The following is a 21,912-nucleotide window of genomic DNA, read 5'->3' as shown; positions in this document are numbered from 1 at the left end:
GGTGTAGGTCGCAGACATGGCTTGGATCTGGCATTGCTGTGGCTGTGGTGTAGGCTGGCAGCCTCAGCTCCAATTCAACCCCTACACTGGGAACTTCCCTATGCCGCACCTGAGGCCCTAAGGGAAAAAAAAAAAGGAACCAAAGGCCAAGCCAGATAGATGAATGGCGGAAAAAATGGGTGTGGCTACTAGGACATCACTGGCAAGCTCTAGGAGAACAGGTGAGCAGTGGGAGTGAAGAAAAAAAAGGGAAGAGACAGGTGTAGGCCTTTGGTTCAAAGAGCTTGACTGTGGAGAGAAAGCAACAATCTAGGAGCTGTTGATGGCTGAGGATGGGGAGACAGGACTTGATCAGGTTTAGAAGGGACACCTGTGGTGAAGGAGATCTGAAAGCTGTGTGAGAAATGCGGGTAAGGAGGGACCAAGATCAGTGGCAGAGACAGCCTGGAACCCAGGCCTCCTGACCCTCAGCCTAGTGCTCATTTCTATCCCATGGTGCCTTCCTTTTCCAGTAAAGGGCCAGAAAGGAGAGGGGTGTTATGGAGAGCTGGGAGCCTCCAGCTCCTGAGGTTTGGAGTAAGGGCTTCCTTTCAAACCACAACCGCATAGATGGTGGAGGCCTCAGCAGGGACCACCCGAGACAGACGGCGCGGACTTCTGAGGGCCCTATGATCCAGGTCTGCGTAGAGCAGGCTCTGAAAGGTGGGGAGGAAGGCAGGAGGGTCTCAAAAGTCTGACTCCCTTGGGGTCTAAGCCTCTCTTTCTTGGTCCACTTTACTCAGGGATTTTGGCCAACCCCCATCCCATCCTCAAGCCCTTACCGGCTCCTGGTCCAGTCCCCTGCAATCTTGGGGTCTTCCTCCTCTTCTAGCCTCTGGGGCTCAGTGTCCACAAGTGGAACTATGTGAGGGGGACAGAGCTGAAGGATTGAGAGAAGGTAACCAACAAGGGCTCAGACTCAGGAATTGGGTGGGGAATACGCGGAGAAGGATAATGGGTAGAGTTAGTCTCACCAAATCTGGGGAGTGGTCGAGGCGGGTGAGGGGGCGAGCGCCTGTAGAGATGGATAAGAGTCCGAGGCCACTAATCTTGTCTCACTCATTCTGGGCCCCCCGGACGCGCCAACAACCACCCAGCAGCTGGCAGGATCTGAACCCCCAAACAACTTAGGCTCCACCCCCAAAGATAGTTCCGCCCACGCTTTGCGCCAGCTCCGCCCCAAGCTCGGCTTCCTTCGTTAGGGCTCCACCCACCAGCGCTTAGCCTCGCCCCCCAAGTTGTCACCCTCCCTATTCTCCTTCAAACCACACCAGACGGCTCTGGACCTTCCTTAAGTCTGCGAAAGTTCTGGGCCTGCCTTTTCCGCCTCTGGTCGAGACTCTTTAAACCAGGCCCCGCCCCTCGCGCTCACCTGCGCAGGCAATAGGCCAAGCCCCCGGCTCCGAGTGCCAGCAGCAGCCCCAGGACCAGCAGCGGGATCAGAATCTGGAGATATCCGGACTCTGGGGCAAGGGTGGAAGCGGGGTGGTGATGAGTGCCGAGGTCAGGAGTACGAGGACAGAGAGCTAGCTCTCCCACCCAGTAACCCCCAGCAAGGCCTCCCTCCCTGCTGGGGGCGTGTGTCCGAATTAGATCCCTCGTGCCTGAGGGTGTACACCTACCGCGGGTAGGCTCCGGAGCCTTGCAATCTGCCGGGTCCCCCAGCACGCGAAGCACAGTACGGCTCTCGTCCTTTCCGTGGCCCTTGCAAGTAAAGGTGCCCGAGTCCCCCGCGCTGAGGAGCAGCTCCAGCCGCCGAATACCAAGGCCCAGGGCACGTAGGCGGCCCACAAAGGGCTGGGCGGCAGATACGGTGGGGTTTCCATTCGATGATGTCCACAGAATCCGGCGGCGGCCTTTGGACAGGCCCTTGCAGGCCGGGAAGCTAGGTGCCCAGACCCAACGGGTGGGTTGCGAGACCTCTACGCAGGAGAGATTGACTCGATCCCCCGGGCGACCTTCCAGTGAAGCTAGGGGAGGTCGGGGGTGGTGGTTAGGGCTAGTCCACAGGGCAAGACAACCCTCACGTCTGCCTTCACCCTCTCCTCTCCCGGCATCCTGGATCTTCCTACAAGCTTTCCACCCCTGAGTCGCCCCTTCCCCCTGCCTCGGTCTTTCCTCACCCGTCTCCACTCTTCTGGGATGGCTTACCCTCGGGGTTCCCCTGGGCCCTCGACAACAGCAGCGGGAGCAGCTGCAGAACCAGGACCATGGCTGGGATGTGGTTGGGAGGAAGGGGAGGCAGAGAGGCGAGTGAATCAGCGGAGGAGACCGGAGGGAAACCGGAGGGGAGTGGAGGAGGAAACCAAAGGTCTGGGGGCTCCGATAAGGGCTGGGGGCGGGGCCACCAGCTGCCGGGATCCCTCAGGGAATCCTCGCCAGCAAGTTCACAGCCCTCAGCCAAGGTTCACTTAAAATTCAAGCTGGGGCTGTTTACACAAGCGCTCTCGCAGTCTGCAGACTGTAACTCCTGCAGCATAGCGGTGGCCGGGTGCACCATGATTTCTGAATCTTGGATGTCTAAATTCAAAAATCTTTTTGGGAGTTCCCTTCAGGGATCAGTGGAAACGAATCTAATATCAATGAGGACACAGGTTTGATCCCTGGACTTGCTCAATGGGTTAAGCATCTGGCGTTGCCCTAAGCTGTGGTGTAGGTCACAGATGCTGCTCGGATCCTGCATTGCTGTGGCTGTGGTGTAGGCCAGCAGCTACAGCTCCATTAGGCCCCTAGCCTGGGAACCTCCATATGCTACTACGTGCGACCCTAACAAGACAAAAAAAAAAAAAAATTGTTTTTAAGGAGTTCCCGTCGTGGCACAGTGGTTAACGAATCCGACTAGGAACCATGAGGTTGTGGGTTCGGTCCCTGCCCTTGCTCAGTGGGTTAACGATCCGGCGTTGCCGTGAGCTGTGGTGTAGGTTGCAGGCGCGGCTCGGATCCCGCGTTGCTGTGGCTCTGGCGTAGGCCGGTGGCTACAGCTCCGATTGGACCCCTAGCCTGGGAACCTCCATATGCCGTGGGAGCGGCCCAAGAAATAGCAACAACAACAACAACAAAAAAGACAAAAAAAAAATTGTTTTTAAAATTTTATCCATTTATTTTTTTCTTTTTCGGCTGCACTCACAGCATATGAAAGTTCCTGGACCAGGGATCGAACCCGAATCCTCCAGTCACCACGTCAGGTTCTTAATGCACTGAGCCACAGAGAGAACTCCTAAATTCAAATCTTGACTTCACCATTTGCTAGCTAGGAATGTGTGCCAGTTGCTTAACCTTTCTGAGTTTGTTTCCTCATCTCTAAAATGGGGATAAAAGCACCTTCCTGGAACTTCCTGTGAGAACTAAATAAAGTAATACACAGGAGTACCCATCGTGGCTCAGTGGAACTGAATCTGACTAGCATCCATGAGGATGCAGGTTCGATCCCTGGCCTCACTCAGTGAGTTAAGAATCCAGCATTGCATACATGGCTTAGATCTGGCGTTGCTGTGGCTGTGGTGTAGGCAAGCAGCTACAGCTCCAATTCGACCCCTAGCCTGCGAATTTCCAAATGCCACAGGGGTGGCCTTAAAAAAAAAACCAAAATAATAATAATAATAATAAGTAATACCTGGAAAACACCCAGAACAATGACTGAAACATAGGAACACTATGTGCTTGCCATTATTACTATTTCTATTCTTATTTTAGCTGCTCTCTCACCTCTCTGTGCCCAAGCCGTCCCTCCCAGCCTGCAGTGCCGCACCCAAACTGGCAGGTTTTGACTGGGGAGGCACTTTTAGCAGGTGCACAGCGCCACACCCATGGCTTCGTCAGCCCTCACTGGACTGGAGCAACCAAAGCCAAGCACAGTGGAATCCCAAGAGGTCCTGAGAATCTTCAGGGGGCCTGAGGTAGCCCCTCCTTAGCAGGCAGCTCCAGCCCATGTTTCTGCTACTGTGACATCACAGGAGCCCATGGTGACATCACACACCCTACTCCTTCATCCTGTGGCTGAACAGGGGTTGGGAAAGCCAAGTGGGGGGCTGAATTGAGATTAATTTGGTGCTCAAGTTCTGCTCACTTGCCCCTACCAAGGCCCTCCCGGGGACCAAAATTTGGCAGTCAGCTTGGGTCATACCCCGTTGTCCATGTTCCAGGATCTAGCAGAGGCTACCACTACAGCCCCTGTAACCTCACAGGGGCCTTTGGGGATGTTTCTTCAGAGGGCTGGGCAGGCAGGGATGTTATTTCTGGGGCCCAGGAGGGTGTGACCTGTTACTGAAACCAGGGACGAAGATGGAGTTGGCCACTAGTGCACCTACCCTCCCACCTCTCTCCCATCCCCATGCCCACTCCCCGACTGGGCCCTGCTTAGTCCCTCCCTAAATGGGGAAGGAGGGGCCACCAGAGGCAGGGAAGGGAGGGACCCATAGGGATTATAAATTCCAAAAAGGCCGCTCATCTCCCAGAGCCGGATCCCTGAAATTCTACTCTGTCTGCTGTTGCCATTGCCACCATTCTCAGGACCCTCACCATGAAAGGCCTTCTGCTGCTCACCCTGTCTGCTCTGTTCTGCTGGGTCTCAGGTGAGCATCTAGGGGCTCCCAAGGACCGGGTTCACCTGGCTCCCACTTTTACATCCTGCCCCAACCACCGCCCTACACTATCCCTACTCAAGACCCCAAGAGTCCCCAGACCCAATGGCCTCAGCTCTCCTGTGAGACTCCATGACAGAGTCCTTGCTCCACTTCCCAGGACCCATGCCTTCATTCTCCCCCTCATCTCCAAGGCCCACTCTTCTAACCTGCCCAGGGTTCCAGGGTTCCAGGTCCTCTGTTCCCCACTCCTTCTTGGAAACTCTGATATCCAGCTCCACTGCCAGCCTGACTCGGACACAGAACTCTCAGCATCCAGCTTCCCTCTCTCATCATCTGCACTCAGCAGGGTCCTCCCAGAAACCTAGGCATCCGGCCTGGGGCTTCTTTGGCAACCCGTCCTCCAGTCTCCTCCACCAGGGACTCTTTGCTCAATTCCTCAGGCAGTGGCCTTTCCAAGATCTCCCCTGCTTCTCTGTGAGGCACATACCCCCAGGGACATAGGCTTTCTGGAGGATTCCTGTGACCTCTGAGAACCTCCCAGGAAACTAGGGAGATTTCCTGGCCTTCTAGGGAGGGAATGCCAGGGCTGCTCACCCCCAGGATGAGGTGGGTTTCACTGAGGTGCCGTCACCAGGCTCCTCCACCCATGGACTGAACTCTTTGCTTCAACCTTAAATCAGTTGCAGCAGGAACTCTGGGGCGGGGGGTGGGGTGCTACCTTCCACCCTTCTGTACCCATCAACTCCATTTTGATCAAGTGCTCAGGTGGATTCTGATGATCTGGCTCCCAGATGTTATTCCTTTGTGTCAGAGAGCTACTGGGGTGGGAGGAGAAATTCGGGTCTGGTTCCTCTTCCCACACTCTTGGCAGCCCCGCCAGGTGAAGAGTAAATTGCTAAAGCTGCCCCAGGTGGCTTTCTTGCCAGCCTCAGGTTCCAAGCCATTTCTGCAAGTGTTACAACCGCCACGGATCTCTTATTTTTATTTTTACTTATGTATTTATTTGACCTTTTCAGGGCCGCACCCATGGTGTATGGAAGTTCCCTGGCCAGGGGTTGAATCAGAGCTACAGCTGCCGGCCTACGTCACAGTCACAGCAACGCCAGTTCTGAGCCGTGTCTGCAACCTATACCACAGCTCACGGCAACACCAGATCCTTAACCCACTGCATGCGGCCAGGGATCAAACCCACGTCCTCGTGGATACCAGTCGAGTTTGTTATCACTGAGCCACAATGAGAACTCCCCCGCCGTAGTTTTTACTTTTCATTTTTCTTCCCGATTCAAGACTCCATCTGTGACCTTTTCCGAATTCCTTTCTCGCTCCCTCACCTCCTCCACTTCTTCCCCCATTGGTAGTCTCACATTCCATCTGTCCCCAGCCCCATGTTTGTGTTGCTAACTCTGCCCCACTTGACTCATCTCCAGATGAGATGGAGAGAAGGAGGATGCTTAGGGTGTGAGCCATTCACGGCAACAACTCCACCCCCACCCACTTCCACTTTTTCTGTGTCACTCACCTGCTCTGTCCCTACCAGACCAAACAGGTCAGAACACCTACTTGATCAGCTCTTCTCCACCCTACCCCCCAGCTCAGCTCATCCCCAGGTGAGTCAGACCCTCCGTCACTGTAGCCTGACTTGTGTCTTCCCAGCTGACATTCGCTGTCACTCCTGCTACAAGGTCCCCGTGCTGGGCTGTGTGGACCGGCAGTCTTGCCTACTGGAAAAAGGACACCAGTGCATAACCACGAATGTGTACCTTGGTAACATCCCCTTCTTTGGTGGGGAGAGGGGCCATGGAGGCTCTATGGCTGGGGCTGAGGTGGGACAGAGCATTACAGCAATGATACTATTTGGCCAAGCACCATTCTGTATCTATACACAGATTGTTTTAATTAACGTCCACGACAACCCTGCGATGTGGGTGCTACTACTATACTGAGGAAACAGCCTCTGAAAGGGACAGGAACAGGTCCAAGGCCTCAGGGCCAGCAAGTGATAGGACCAGGATTGGGGGGAGAGGTGGGTAAGGAAATGCAGGAGGAAAGTTAGACCGAGAAAACTTCCAGAAGGGCGGGGCCGGGCAGAGTTGGGAAGGAAGGAAGCCGGGGTGGGGTGGGGGAATACAGGCGGGCCACTTGCCCATCTCAACTGACCTCACCGTCCACTCCTTAATCCCAGGGAAGATGTGGGTTTTCTCCAACCTCCGCTGTGGCACACCAGAAGAGCCCTGTCGGGAAGCCTTCAACCAGACCAGCCACAAGCTGGGCCTGACCTATAACACCACCTGCTGCAACAAGGACAGCTGCAACAGCCCAGCTCCTCGGCCCACTCCGGCCCTGGCCCTGGTCCTCTTCACCTCCTTGGCTGGCCTTGGCCTCTGGCTGTTGCACTGAGACTCATTCCATGGCTGCCCCTCCTCCCACTTCCCTTAGCCTGAGCTTCTCTCCTTGTATCTTGTATCCTCTGCGTCCCTTGGCTCAGAAAAGCATTTCTCCAGACCCTTCCCATGTCTTTAGTTAGACAGTGGTCTCCGATCCATCCTTCCCCTGCCCACCCTCCACTCTCCTTTTCCAGAGTCTCTTCCCAATTCTGTCCACACCCCGCCAGATCCTCCACTGCCTCCTAGAAGGGCTCCCCACTTTGCCTCCTGCACGCCCCCGTGCCCTTCTTGGGGAGGGATGGGGACCTGGGCCTGAAAGGGGGTTTCTGTCCTGTCCCCAGTGTAGGCTTCCTGGAAGGACCCCATGGCCTCACCGTATAAGCTGAGTCTCCCAAACCCTGGCTCCCATATCTACCTCAGCCACACGCTCACCCCTTTCATTTTGAGTAATAAATATCTGTACCTGATCGATTGTGCATTTGTTGTCAGAAGATCTAGTGTCAGAGGCCCTCTCCCAAGAAAACCCCATCCTCACCCAAGATCCCTTCAGGGCGTTTCTCTGGGAGGCTGGGCTGGGGCATGGGGAGAAACAGGTTTTTCAAGCCTCCTTCCTCTCTTCCAGTGTCTGGGGGTGGCATACAGGACCCAGTGTTTGGAGAAACAATCCTTCTCCTCAATTTAGGCCACACCTCTGATGTCCTTGCCAAGAAGGAAGTGCAGCCTGCCTTGAAGGCTCCCCAGAAAGGGAAGGGGAATTGTCTGGGGATGGGACCTGGGACCCCCTTTCCAGGCCTCAGTCCCTCGGGTTAGAGTCAGAGGCCTCACCTGGTCTGGTAAGTGGGGCATCAAGCAGCCCTTCTATGGCTCACATTTCCTTCCTCAATTCGAAATAGTCATCCTAAGAGCCAAGTTGCAAATGGAAAGGGGAACAAGCCCAGACAAGCAGGCTCCTCGATTCCTGGTGGCCCCCTCTCAGCCCAGAGCCTGCTCCCCTCAGGGATGCTCATCGCTAAGAAAGTTTCTCCCCCCCCCCAAAAAAAAGAAAGTTTCTCCCTAGCAACAGGATGTAGGAGTCACATAGGGCAGATTCCCCATTGTCCTTTGGGGTTTAGTTGGTTAAGCACTACAATATTGTAACTAAGTCCACTGATGCTCGATAACCCCTAACTTGAGCCTGAATGCCCCCATATTCCTCCTCTAGCCCTCTCATCAACAAAAGATAGATGGAGGAGTTTCCTTTGTGGCTCAGCGGAACAAACCTGACTAGAATCCATGAGGACTTGGGCTCAATCCCTGGCCCCGCCCAGGGGATTAAAGGATCCAGCACTGGGCATTGCCACAAACTGTGGTGTAGGTCACAGACGTGGCTTGGATCCTGTGTTGCTGTGGCTGTGGTGTAGGCTCGAAGCTGCAGCACTGATTCTCTGCTCCCAGCCTTGGAACCTCCATATGCTGCAGGTGCAGCCCTAAAAAGCAAAACAAAACAAAACAAAAGATCGATGGATTTCTCCAGTTAGCTCTGGAGTGGTCCATAGATTTTAATGGCTCACAGAGGAGGGTCCATCTTCCCAACTCAGATCTCCTTCGTTCCCTTGCTCCTTTCCCTTCCCCTGCTCCCACTACCCTCTCCACAGTCCTGGCAAGAACCAGGCCAGGGCGGTGGCTGCAGCAGCCACGATGCACATGGGGGCCGAGGTGCTCGCCACAGCACTGTTGCACAGGTCCCCGACGCAGCAGTCCCTGTGGGTCGTGTAAGTCACATCTCCCACCAACTCTGTCTGCACTTTGTTGCAATGTTGGGCTGCCACGCAGGTTGGATGGTGATGAATCAAGGTCACTGAGGCTGAGAGAGAGAATGAGACAGGGGTGTTGGACTCCTGGCCTGAGGACTTGCCTTCTGGGGCAGAGCAGATGTGACTTCAAGGAGTCCAAAGGGATCCTCCACCCCCTCAAAAAACACCTCCCTGAAACCAAATGATCACAGTTAAGACATTGACATCGTGAATCCCCTGATGCAAGGCACTGAAAAGGATCAACACACTTCTTGCCGTGGCCTCAGTCTAACCATGAGAAAATTGAGAAATCCAAATCGCAGGATGGTCTATAAAATAACTTATCAGGTATCTTCAAAAGTGTGGAGCTCATGGAAGACAAAGGAAGACTCAGAATTGTCACTGAGTGGGGGCATCTGAGAAGATCCAAGCGCTAAAAGCCAGGTAGGATCCTGGGTCCTGGATCGAGAAAAGGACATGAGTAGGACAAATGGCTAAATGGAGTTAAGGTCTGTAGATTATCTCATAGTACTGTAACAGTGTTGTTTTCTTTCTTTCTTTTTTTTTCTTTTGCCTCTTCTAGGGCCGCTCCCTCGGCACATGGAGGTTCCCAGGCTGGGGGTCTAATCGGAGCTGTAGCCCCCGGCCTACGCCAGAGCCACAGCAACTCAGGATCTGAGCTGTGTCTGCGACCTACATCATGGCTCACAGCAACACCAGATCCTTAACCCACTGAGCAAGGCCAGGGATTGAACCCGCAACCTCATGGTTCCTAGTCAGATTCGTTAACCACTGCGCCACGAGGGGAACTCCAACAGTGTTGTTTTCTGATTCTACTAATAGTATTATGGTTGTAAACCATGTTAACATCAGGGGGAGCTGGGTTAAGGCTATAGAGTACTATTCTGTACTATTTTTGCAACTTGTCTGTCAACCTAAAATTATTTCAAAGTAAAAAATTAAAATACACACACATACACAAATACCTCCCTACTTCTTAGCTGATGCCTGCAAGTTGAAGTCTGGTTGAATATTTTGGTCCCTGCCTTCAAGGGACAAAGCTTTTCAACCATTTGTGAGTGAATGGACCTATGAGATTCTTTCTGGGGGATAAAGAGGAGGAAGGGGGGCCACACAGACAGCGGGATTGGGCTTCCAGGGGCTCAGTGCCAAGAGCCAGAAGGCCTACAGACTATGCCACTCTGACAGTGGCACCATCTGCCCAGAGCCAGACTGAGCCTGGAAGGTTCTGGAAAGCCAGAAGTATTGAAATAGGGGCTGGAGGCAGGCAAGGGCCGGGAGGAAGGGGGACTCACGGTTTCCAGATAGCTTGGTCTGTCCCAGCTGGGGTTGGGGTTTGCGCTCCAGGAAGCCGCAGCGTTCGCCCTCCCGGCACGTGGTCACGGTCTCCTGGCAGGAGCCGCGGGGGCCTCCGCCGCCACAGTCGTAGCACCGCATGCGATTTCCTAGCAAGAGAAAAAAGGCTGCTGGACCTGGGCTCTCAGGGGGGCCGGCGGGCAGAGGGCGACGGGCGTGTGTGACAGACGCCTTGGCTGCTTCCTTACCGAAGGCAGCCCCCAGCAGGGCGCAGAGCAGGATCCCGGCAACTGGGTTCATTGTGTCCGCCTGTGTCGGTAGCACCTCTCCCTCCCGCCCACCCCCCTCCCTGGCTGCCTCTGCCAGCCTTTTATCCCCCTTGCCTTGGGCTTTATAGAGCAATAAAAAGAAGGAAAGAGTCTCCCCCAGCAGACACCAGGGCCCCACTGGGGGCAGGGAGAAAGAGCTCTCAGCATCCTCTGTGGTCCTCCAACTCCTCCATCCCAGAAATAGTTCTAAAATGGTGGCCCCAGAACTCCTGGGGGCCCCTAAGACCCTTTGAGGGGGTCCCCAACAGTCTTCCCTTTTCAACTATGTATCTGTCAGATTTTCTTCATATACTGCCGTCCAAATGACAAATCCCAACAGATTGAATGCAGAAGCAGATGTGAAAACCCAGCCCATCTTCTATTTCTTCTATTAAACATTAAATTCTCCAAAGTGTAAAAACCTGCTATTTTTCTCACATGTGTTTTATCTGTATTGTTGGGAAAGAAGTTAGTGTTCACAAAACTATGTTTTATTAACACATAATAGGTTTATTTTATTTTTATATTTTTCAGTGGACTGATGAAAGTTTTCTACTTTGATTTCTCATACAGCAAAGTATCCATGTAACTTCCATAAGAAAAGCTCTTTGGGGTCCTCAGTAATTTTTAAGTGTAAGGTGGTCCTGAGATAAAAATATTTTTGAAAACTGCTGTTAGATGGATACCTGTGTCTCCTCTGTCTCACCCGCACCTCACAGCCACCATCCTCCCATCTGCCTCATTCCTTCTGGTACATCCTGCCCTGATTCCCCATGTGCAGCTCTTTTCCTCCCCAATCTCTTTTTCCTTTTTCTTTCTTCTTTTTTTTTTAGGGCTGCATCTGCAGCATATGGAAGTCCCCAGGCTAGGGGTCTAATCGGAGCTGTAGCTGCCTGATACACCACAGGGCGAGCCGAGCCACATCTGCTCCCTACAACTGCAGCTCACAACAACACTGGATCCTTAACCCACTGAGCAAGACCAGGGATCAAACCCGCATCCCCATGGATACTAGTCCGGTTCCTAACCTGCTGAGCCACAATGGGAACTCCCTCCTCAATCTCTTAAACCCCAGTGAGCCTGGAAAATCTTAATCCTGCCTCCCTTCACAGTCTTCCCCCCCCCCCACCTCCCCGCCACCCCCGCCCTGGTGGAAACTCAACAGTCCCTCCGGCCCCAACCATGATTAATTCTTTCCTCCAATGTAGTAAAGCTGGGAGAGATAATTATGGAGTAGGGATGTTGAAGCTTGGGGGGATCAAAGGGATGGGAAGCTGGGTGGGGTCGTCTCTGATGCAGCTGCAGCTGGGCTTTGTGTGCACGCGGGTGGGTTGTTGATCCTACACTCAAAACACCACGCGCAAACAGATCTAGGCCAGGCTGTTTGGGAGAGTGACCTTGAGAGGCACAGAAGGGGAAAAGGCAGAGAAACAAAAACAAGCAGACTAGAGCGAGCAGAGAACAGCTTGAGACCCGGGGAGGGAGGGAGAGGAGTAGGAGGGAAAGTGACAGACGCTGACAGACACCACCACTCCGGAGTGGCAGACGCAGCTAGGAGTAACACACACTGAGGGAACGGAGAAGACCCTCAGGGCAAGAGCAGAGTCTAGTGGAGAGCAGGGAGGGTGTGAGAGCTGTGGGGCTGGGGGCCCCTCCTGCGCTGTCGGGCTGCCGAATCTGGTCCCGGTTCCGCCCCCCTCAGATTCACTCCCTAGGTGTGTTTGTTTACTGGTCCCTCCCAGTCTCACTCAGATGCTCCAACTCTCTGATCTCAGGGTGCAGATCATTCTCTCAGACGCCTGAGCCCCTGAGTCCAGCTGCCATGGGCACCTCCAGCATCTTCCTCTGCCTTCTGTTCCTGGGTGGGGCACTGGGTAAGGGTGGGCTGGGGAATCCTTGGGGGCTGGGGGCAGGGTGGGATGGTGGGAGTGGGGGCAGGGGTTTGTGGAAAAGCCTAAGGGCTGGGTGGGGAGTGGTGGGCAGGGGAGAGGATGCTGAGAAAGGCCAAGGAGAGATTTGCTGAGGCTTTAGAAAGATGAGCCACTGGGAATGGTCTCAGGCCAGCCTGATGAGGTGGAACAAGAAAAGTTTCCTTTCAAAGGTGTTTGAGAATAATTCCTCCCTGTGGCTTCTTTGATTTGCCTCTGTCTCCCCTGACCCTTATGTCACCTCTTGCTCCTTTGCTGGGCCCCTTGGACAATGTACATGTCTTTTTTCTCATCTGACTCGGCACCACCTGCTTCATTTCTTCACTCCACCTCCCTCCCCGCCCGATCTGGCTTTTTGTGTCATTCTCTGTGTTCATCTCTGCTCCTCTTGGCTTCCATTCATGTCTGTGTGTTGCTCACACACTCCCTGGATCTCTCTTGCCTCTGTATCTTTTTATTTTTCTGTATTATCTCCCTTCCCTTCTCTGTGCCTCTTTTGCTACTTCTGCCTGCTTTTCCCTCCATTTCACAGCTTTCCTTCCCCCACTTTGGGTACCACCTCTGTCCATGTATCCCATTCCCGCATCCGGGCTCAGCCTCTCCTTCCTGCCTGATCTCCACCGACTCCACAGGTCTCACCACCTCCCCCGCCCCGAGACGGCTCCGCTGTTACACCTGCAGCTTTGCCAAACCCTGCTATCCTGTTCCCACTGAATGTCAGGATGATGAAGTTTGTGGCATCAGTGTTGGCACCTCAGGTAAGACTCTGGTCTAATGGACCTTCCCTAGGTCTCCCCTGCTGCCATCCATTCTGCTTTTCCTGTAGCCTCACGACCCTCGCCTCCTTCCTGCCCCTGCCTCAGCATTTGCCCTTCGTCCCACAGAACAGAGTGAGGTCATCGAGCGGAAAGGCTGCCTCCCAAGGGCCCAGTGCCCTCTGCAGGGCTATGTCACCTACTGGTTACGCTCCTACGCTCTGCGGCACCACTGCTGTGAGCAGGACCTGTGCAACTCAGCCATCACGCCGCAGCGGCCCCCCGACGCCCTTCTCATCACCCTGCTTCTCCTCTCAGCCAGCTTCACCTGGGGAGGCCACCTCCTCCACTAGCCTCATGTGGACCAGCAGCCTTCAACCCAAGAGTCTTCCGCTATCACTGTGGCACAGACACTCTTGAGATCTGCCCAAGAACCTGATTTTGTGCAGAGACCTCCAAACCCTTGGCCCACCACCTTCCCAGACCCCTCCCAAGACCTGCCTCCTGGTGGCATGGCTCCAGCCCCTACCTGCCCAGAGGTACCTGCCCAGAGCCCCGCCTCATAAAGAACACCTGTTCTAAATCTCTTGTCTTTTCTAGATGCCTGTTGCTGAGGCATTCTCTCAGCCCCAGCTCTCTGGCAAGGCCTGTATTTGATGGAGCTGTGGGTCCCAGGCAAGGGGATTGAAGGGGTGAGGAAGAGAGTCCTGCTAGGAAAGATTAATTTGGTAGGTCAGGAAGGAGGGCTTGGGGAACTATGACAAATAAATGTAATAAAAGTGCGATCTGGGAGTTTGGTAACACCACTCTGTGTGTGTGTGTGCGCACACACACGTACGTGTGCGCCCTCTTTCTCTCTCAAAGGAAACTAGCTGCTTGGTGTGTTGGGCTGGGTGTTGGCACCTGAACCACAACTTTCGCTTTGTCCTCCTTCTGTCGTTGGCGTCCTCTTTCTTGACAATAGCTTAGCTTAAGCCACTGCAGCATGAGGGCTTAAGGTGTGACTTCCAAGAAAGCTTTGCCCCAGTGAAGCCCAAGCTTGAGTAGATACACAAAAGGGCCTCTGGTGCAGTGATGAGGGTGTGGCTGGAGGCCAGCTTATTTCTGCCTGAGACCAGAGCTGGGAGCATGGACTTGTCCCCTGCTTCACCAGCCCAGACTTGTCCAGGGTTCACGGACAGTCCAGCACTCAGGGCTCAATTACACGCCCCACCAGGGAATCCACCCGCCCACTGCTGTGGACACTCCCTCTGCCCAGGGGGATAGCGAGCGTGTGACTGGTGGGGCTCTCAGGATGTTGGGGTGATAAGGGGCTCCCTGCTCTGGATGCCACAATGGAGTGCCTAGGATAAGGAGGGGGGCCTGGGGCTGGGGGCCGGAACAGGTGCCCTCATCCTGACCCAGGAACTTCCCCCTGCATCTGAGGAAGCTTGGGGCCTAATCAAAGGTGCTTATTCTTGTCAGTGTCTTCTCTTCCTTGTGAGGATGAGAAAGGCAGGGATCTGGCTTAGTTTAGAGGCATGTCGAGTCTGCCTTCTAGTCTCCCTGGCCCTCCATCCTCCCCCTCCCACCCGGGGCCTCTTCCCCCATTTGTCCATTTGTCCTTGTCCTTCTCTTCTTCAGCTTCCCCCATTTGTCCTTTGGTTCCCCCCATAACTGGCCACTCCTCAAGTCTCTGGATCCTTCTGTCTCTTTTCTGCCTCATCCCCACCCCCTCAACCCCATGGTCCTGCAGGTTCAGGCCATCCCTCCACTCACTGCTGTGAGACAGGAAATCACACCTTTTCATAGGTGACATCACCAAATAATGCTTCTCCTGTCCTTCAGCCCTTGGGCCTTTAAAACACACACACACACACACACACACACACACACACACACACACACCAGAGCTTGGCTGATGGAAGCCAGTGGGACCGAGCCCCTCCCCCATTGCCAAGGTTTTTCAGTGACTCCTTCAGGTGCCAGATGGCCAGGGAGACAGCAGGTCACACTTCCCAGCAGGTATCATCGAGATCACCTGGTCTTAGGGGCAGGTGGGCTGTGGGGTTTGCAAAGCAGAACAACAGATTCAGGATATTTCCCCTCTCCTCCTCCTCAGCGACAAGCATCCCACCTCCACCGCAACCCCAGTCTCCCCTGTGATTTATTTATTTATTTATTTGTCTTTTTGCCATTTCTTGGGCCGCCCCCATGGCATATGGAGGTTCCCAGGCTGGGGGTTGAATCGGAGCTGTAGCCACTGGCCTACACCAGAGTCACAGCAATGCGGGATCCGAGTCGCGTCTGCAACCTACACCACAGCTCACGGCAACGCAGAATCCTTAACCCACTGAGCAAGGTCAGGGATCAAACCCGCAACCTCATGGTTCCTAGTTGGATTCGTTAACCACTGAGCCACAACGGGAACTCCTCCCCTGTGATTTAAGCCTCTGCCCTCTAGCTGCTCCTCACCTGAGATGGGCCAAATGGATGTTCTCGTAGACCTGGATCTCTGGTTTGAACTGAGGAATTGAAGCATCTGGGGAGAAGAAGCCTCATGGGGTGGGGCAGAGAAGTCACCAGATAACTCAGAGCAGTGTACCCCCCTGCCCCCCGAGGACAGGGTATAGAGGCAAGCTCCCCCCTCTGCCTTGCACCCACGTACTCTGGGAGGGAGGGACTCACCTCTGCGCCGAGCCCCCTGGACCCTCCACCTCCAGAGCATGATGCTGAGGACCAGGATGGTGAGCCCCTGGCCCACTGTGAGCAGGAGCATCAGGATCCAGGGCACATCCCAGCCTGCAGAAGAGGCACAGGGGGCAGGGGAGGCATCCGTGGCGGCTGCAGTGAGGGCAAGACAAGGGGGATGAGGAGGGAGGCAGGGAGGGGGTCTGTCCCTTGTGCCCCAAAGAGACGCTTCCCCCATAGTCTGGTGGGCTCTTCCAAAGAAGATGTCCTTGCACCCACTAGCCAGCACCCCGTTTTGCCCATTTCCAAGCCTCTCACCCTGAACTCGTGAGCCAACATTGGTAGAGAATGGTGATGCCCTGGCTCCACATGGACCGTAACTCCTGGGCAAAGCACTAGCCACAATGGCCATTTTTCCCTCTCACCCTTCATAGTATCCATCCTTTCAAGAAAAAAAGAAAGTTTTTTTTCTTTCTTTCTTCCTTTTTCTTTCTTTCCTCCTTCCTTCCTTTTTTCTGTCTGTCTGTCTGTCTTTCACTTTTCAGGGCCATACCCTCAGCATATGAAAGTTCCCAGGCTGAAAAAAAAGGAGTTCACAGAGTTCCTATAGTGGTGCAGCAGAAACGAATCTGACTAGAAACTATGACGTTGAGGGTTCCATCCCTGGCCTCTCCCAATGGGTTAAGGATCCAGCGTTGCAGTGAGCTGTGGTGTAGGTCACAGATGTGGCTTGGATCCTGCATTGCTATGGCTCTGGCATAGGCCGGTGGCTACAGCTCTGATTTGACCCCCTAGCCTGGGAACCTCCATATGCTGCAGGTGGAGCCCTAAAAAGACAAAAGACCCAAAAAAAGTTCCCAGGCTAGGGGTCAAATCAGAGCTACAGCCGCTGGCCTGTGCCACAGCTACAGTAACATGGGATCCGAGTCGCAACCACAACCTACACCACAGCTTACGGCAATGCTGGATTCTTAACCAACTGAGCAAGGCCAGGGATCGAACCTGTGTCCTCATGGAAACTAGCTGGGTTTGTAAACCACTGAGCCACAATGGGAACTAAGAAAGTGCTTTCTGTTTTTTCATCCTTCCATTCATCCACCCGATAGAGCTTGGCTTAGTGCCCACCACACACCAGATACCATATTAGCAGCAGAAAATGTAGAGGGAAGTTAAACCCAGTCGTGGCCCATCGATGGGCCTTTGCTTACCAAAATAATGGCCATGTGCTCCTCCCTCCTGCCTTGTAAATGGGTTATTCCACATCCAATAGCATTCTTTCTCCGTATAGTGGATGTTTTATTGTACAACAATTATATATATTTTTCTCCATCTGCCTCCACCATCAATGGGCCATTATAATATCGGTGCATATACGGTTTCTTCAAAAGACAAGTGCCCCAGCAGTAACTCTTACTTTCTTGCTCTCTGCTAAGGGATTTTCCACAAAAATCGTAGATTATCCTATGTCTTTTTTTTGGCCATGCCCTGGCATGTGGAATTTCCCTGGGGCCAGGGATTGAAACCAAACCAAGCCGCTGCAGTGACAACACCAGATCCTTAATCTGCTGCGCCACAAGAGAACTCTGATGATCCTATTTCTTTTTTCTTTTTCTTTTTGTCTTTGAGGGCTGCACCTGTGGCATATGAAGGTTCCCAGGCTAGGGGTCCAATCAGAGCTGTAGCCACCGGCCTACACCACAGCCACAGCCACAGCAACACGGGATCTGAGCTACATCTGCAACCTACACCACAGCTCACAGCAACGCCAGACCCTTAACCCACTGAGTGAGGCCAGGGATCGAACCTGTGTCCTCATGGATGCTAGTTGGGTTCGTTAACCGCTGAGCCATCACAGGAACTCCTGATCATCCTATTTCTAAACAAAGGTATATTCCACCAGAATCTTTCTTCTCCCTCTTGGCTGATGGTCTATTTCACCAGAAAGCTGACTTAACCAACCCTTCTCTGTTATGGATTCGGTCAATGAGAAAAAAGCCCTCCTCCTACAGGCGGATGTCTTGTTCCACCAGAAGTGACCCCTCCCACTGCCCCACCTGATCAATAACAGAATTGCCTCCCCCTCACCTCCTCCCCTGGCCAGCAGTGCCAGGGGTGTGTCAGAGGTAACATCCCTCCCATACAGGCCCCCAGGTTACCTGCCAGGCTAAAGCTGACCCCTTTGTTCTGAGGCAAGAGGCAGCGAATGATTCTGGGTCTCCGTGCCCTGGGCTCGGGTAGTCCATCCCCGGGACACACCAAGAGCAGGGCGGCCCCATCACCCCAGAAGGACTTCGAGTGGCCCTTCACGGAACTCTTCCCCTCCAGCCAGGTCACAGAGTCCAGGCGTCTGGCGGGGACCACAGAGCACAGGAGGACAGAGCAGGGGGATCCGTCTGCGGCCCTCGCGGAGTACTGGGATCCTGGAGGGAGAAAGGGATCCTCAATTCTGGCTCTGGGCTTCCCTGGCTCCCTGGGGCCTCTGGTCTGCACACCCCGCACTCACCTCTGAACACGGAGACATCATAGACCCTCCAGTTATGGTACGTGTGGTGCTGACCCTCCATAGCGCACCAGTACTGCCCGGCGTCTCCCTCCTTGGACCCTTCCAGCCACAAAGAGTGGTTTCTCAGCAGTTTGAGCCTGGATTCCCTGTGGGGCTTCCCAGAGTCTGGGGCTGGACTGGCCACTTGGACTCGGGCCACCAAGGCAGTGGAGGAGCCTGTTGCAAGGCTGCGGAACCAGGACAGGAATTCGTCCCCATGCAGGGTGGGTGGTGAAGGACATGGCAGCTCCACTGCTTCCCCCAAGGCCACATAGATGGTGTGGATGTCGGCTGTGGGGAGGAGCTTGTGTGAGACCAGAGACATCCATCGGGTCAAAAAGCCCACCCCTCAACCTCTTATCCGGGGCTTCCTCCCCTTCTGGGGTCTCCAGCACTGGGTGTGGCTGCAAGCACATTTCTCAAGTGACAGCAACAAAAAAAGTGAGGTTGAGAGAAGAGGGCAGGCTCCCTGCCTCCCCTGCCCTCCAGCAAGAGAGGGATCTGAGGGCAAGAAGGAAAATGATGGAAGAGCTGAGAAATATCCATATTCCTTCTCTCATTTCTCCTTTTCTGGATCAGCATTTACTGGTCCCTCCTTCTTTCCCTTTCTTTTCTTTCTTTCTTTTTGTCTTTTTAGGGCCACATCTAAAATTTTTTTTTTAATTAAAAAAAAAAAACACAAAACCTGACCCAAGCTACAAAAGTGACAATGCTGGATCCTTAACTGCTGGGCCACCAGGGAACTCCTGAAGAGGTATTTTATAAATAGTTTTGTCAGGGTACTACACACACACGCACACACACATATATATTTTTCTTTTTAGGGCTGCAACTGCTGCATACAGAAGTTCCCAGTCTAGGGGTCGAATTGAGCTTCAGCCGCCAGCCTCTGCCACAGCCACAGCAACACCAGATCCGAGCCACATCTGTGACCTACACTGCAGCTTGTGGCAATGCCCGATCCTTAACACAGCAGGATTGAACCCGAATCCTCTTGGACACTAGTCAGCTTCTTAGCCCGCTGAGCCACAACGAGAACTCCCTTTCTTATTTCCTAAAGGAAAATGTCCCTGAACAGGGCCCTCATTGTCCCTGGGTCTTCCCCAGTCTTAGAGGCAGGCAGAGGTCAGTTGGAGTACATCTACCTTCTTGAGCCAGATGCCTTCCCCACAGCAGTGGTCCCTCCCAGCCCTACGAATAGGAGGAGAATCCCCCAACTCCTGCTCCTTACCTGCAGCAGCCCGGGGGAGCCCACGGAGGCACAGAAGGAGGAGGAATATGCCAGCCATGGCGAGAGCTTACCACGTTCTCTTGCTTGGGACCTGCTATCCCCAGGGAGGAAACAGAGCCCAGATAAAGGCCCACACTCCCTAGTCTGGAGTGACACGGGCCTCTGAAGAGGATGGGAATGCCGGGGTGATAAAGCCCAGCTGCATGTCTGCCAGGGAAGAAGTGACAACCACCATTTCTGTGCCAAGGGGAAAAAGACCCAGATCAGACCCGTCCAAAGATGACCTCTTCAACCATCAGACTCCATCCGCTGAAGGACTCAGATCAGAGACTCTCCACGCTGAGAAGCTTGTGCAGAAGGGGTCAAAGCTGTCCACCTTCCATCAGTCTGGAAGTATTCTGTGTTCTCTCCTTCAATCCAAGAGATGACCAACCACCCATGAGCGAAGAAGTTGTCTTCATGTTGGTTTTCAGGGAACTTGGCACAAGACTGCACACCCAGTCGGTAGTCCATAAGGGACTTAGAATGACTCTCTCTGTGGCTATCTGGCACATAAAGACTGCTGAGCCCCTGATGAATATATTAAGTTATTACTCAAGAAGAAGGATGGAAGGGGCCTGGAGAATTCACTGACTCATCCCTTTGCCCCAGGCAGGACTCTTTTAAGGCAGATCTTCATATACCTCTAATAAGTTTTTCTTTCTTTTTAGGGCCACACCTGCAGCATATGGAAGTTCCCCGGGCTAGGGGTCAAATCAGAGATGCAGCTGGGCCCTACACCACAGCCACAGCCACAGCGACATGGGATCCGAGCTTGTCTGTGACCTACGCTGCCACAGCTTGTGGCAACACTGTATCCTTAACCCACTGAGCAAGGCCAGGGATCAAACTTGAATGCCCATGTATACTCGGGTTCTTAACTTGCTGAGCCACAACAGGAACTCCAAAACTGGATCCTTAACCTACTGCACCACAGTGGGAACTCTTAAAACTTGTTTTTGATGAAATTTTCATGTATACCAAAAACTATAACGTACAACTGTATAATGGCTAAATAGACTGTGGTACATTCACATAATGGAACGCTTGATAGCAATGAGAATAGACAGACCACAATGACATGCAACAAGGTTGAATATCACAAACCTAATGAGAGTAAGGGTTTCCTGATGGCTCAATAGGTTAAGGATCCAGGGTTGTCACTATAGCAGCTCAGGTTGCTACTGTGGCTCAGGTTCAATCCCTGGCAGGGGAACTTCCATATGCCACGGGCATGGCCAAAAGCAAAAAAGCAAAAAAAAAAAAAAAAAAAAAAAAAAATAGGAGTTCCCACTGTGGACAGTGGATTAATGATTCAGCTTTTCTCTGTGAAGGTGCTGGTTAGATCCCTGGCTCCACCCATTCAGGGTTAAGAAGATCCTGAGTTGCTGTAGCTGTGGCATTTGTTGCACTCAGGCTTGACTGGATCCTGGCCAGGAACTTCCATTTGCCTAGGGTGTGGCTGAAAAAGAGGAAAAAAAAAAAAAAAAAAAAAAAAAGCAAAAGAGTTTATATACTATGTAGGTGTAAGATACAAAGAAAAATAAAACAAATCTGTATATCTATTGAGAAATAGAATATTACCCTTTCGGCCAAAGATCTTCTATGCTATGTAACAATATTCTAAACTTGCTCTTTAGTAATTGCTGTTGTGGTTCAGCGTTAACGAACCAGACTAGTATCCATGAGGATGCAGGTTCAACCCCTGGCTTGGCTCAGCGTATTAAGGATCTGCCTTTGCTGTTACTGAAGTGTAGGTCACAGATGCAGCTCCCATCTGGTGTCACTGTGCCTATGGCGTAGGCGTAGGTCACAGATGCAGCTCCCATCTGGTGTCACTGTGCCGATGGCGTAGGCCTTCAGCTACAGTTCTGATTCGACCCCTGGTCTGGGAACATCCATATGCCACATCTGCAGCCCTAAAATAAATAAATAAATAAATAAATAAATAAATTTGCTCTTTAACATACCTGACTATTAAATTTTATGTGTTTGAGAGGAGTCCCCGCTGTGGTTCGGCAGAAACAAATTTGACTAGTATCCAGGAGGACGCAAGCCTCGCCCAGTGGGTTAAGGATCAGGCATTGCGCTGAGCTGCAGTGTAGGTTGCAAAGGAGGCTTGGATCTTGCATTGCTGTCTGTGGCTGCTGTGCAGGTGGGCAGCTGTAGCTCCGATTTGACCCCTAACCTGGGAACTTCCATGTGCCACGGGTGCGGCCCCTAAATTTATTTATTTATTTATTTATTTATTTATTTCATGTGTTTTTGAATTTTATACCACGGTGTCATGTTGCGTGTAATATTCTGTGGCTTTCTTTTTTTCCAACACTATGTATATGGTTTT

At 53.0% G+C, this 21,912-nt stretch overlaps 5 protein-coding genes across 9 annotated transcripts; 2 read left to right on the top strand and 3 right to left on the bottom strand.

Annotated features, from left to right (window-relative positions):
- MPIG6B (megakaryocyte and platelet inhibitory receptor G6b) lies at positions 479-2,613 on the bottom strand. Its single transcript, XM_021098455.1, is given in 7 exon segments — positions 479-695; positions 822-835; positions 838-900; positions 1,014-1,054; positions 1,412-1,502; positions 1,662-2,009; positions 2,191-2,613. Coding segments are annotated over 7 exon segments (723 nt in total). The 5' UTR covers positions 2,252-2,613; the 3' UTR covers positions 479-590.
- On the top strand, positions 3,653-7,473 carry LY6G6C (lymphocyte antigen 6 family member G6C). The gene is made up of 3 exons (XM_021098457.1): positions 3,653-4,610; positions 6,276-6,386; positions 6,805-7,473. Exons 1-3 carry the CDS (start codon positions 4,559-4,561, stop codon positions 7,017-7,019), a joined length of 378 nt encoding a protein of 125 aa, XP_020954116.1. The 5' UTR covers positions 3,653-4,558; the 3' UTR covers positions 7,020-7,473.
- Positions 8,505-10,441, bottom strand: LY6G6D (lymphocyte antigen 6 complex, locus G6F). Of its 2 annotated transcripts, NM_001195349.1 has the most exon segments (3): positions 8,505-8,849; positions 10,095-10,244; positions 10,344-10,441. In NM_001195349.1, coding segments are annotated over 3 exon segments (426 nt in total). In that variant the 5' UTR covers positions 10,396-10,441; the 3' UTR covers positions 8,505-8,625.
- Positions 11,832-13,871, top strand: LOC110261493 (sperm acrosome membrane-associated protein 4-like). The gene is made up of 3 exons (XM_021098454.1): positions 11,832-12,277; positions 12,964-13,089; positions 13,216-13,871. The coding sequence occupies exons 1-3, from the start codon at positions 12,226-12,228 to the stop codon at positions 13,437-13,439; spliced, it is 402 nt and encodes a 133-aa protein (XP_020954113.1). The 5' UTR covers positions 11,832-12,225; the 3' UTR covers positions 13,440-13,871.
- On the bottom strand, positions 13,957-21,581 carry LY6G6F (lymphocyte antigen 6 complex, locus G6F). 4 transcript variants are annotated; one of them, XM_021098150.1, is made up of 7 exons: positions 21,539-21,581; positions 19,530-20,099; positions 18,260-18,589; positions 17,913-18,176; positions 15,754-15,909; positions 15,541-15,622; positions 13,957-15,127 (listed from the first exon to the last, which is right to left on the bottom strand). In XM_021098150.1, exons 2-7 carry the CDS (start codon positions 19,585-19,587, stop codon positions 15,103-15,105), a joined length of 915 nt encoding a protein of 304 aa, XP_020953809.1. In that variant the 5' UTR covers positions 19,588-20,099; positions 21,539-21,581; the 3' UTR covers positions 13,957-15,102.

The sequence above is a fragment of the Sus scrofa genome, chromosome 7 (assembly GCF_000003025.6).
Source record: "Sus scrofa isolate TJ Tabasco breed Duroc chromosome 7, Sscrofa11.1, whole genome shotgun sequence".
NCBI classification, from domain to species: Eukaryota; Metazoa; Chordata; class Mammalia; order Artiodactyla; family Suidae; genus Sus; species Sus scrofa.
Note: the sequence above shows the minus strand (reverse complement) of the source record. Positions and strands in the feature narration are given on the sequence as shown.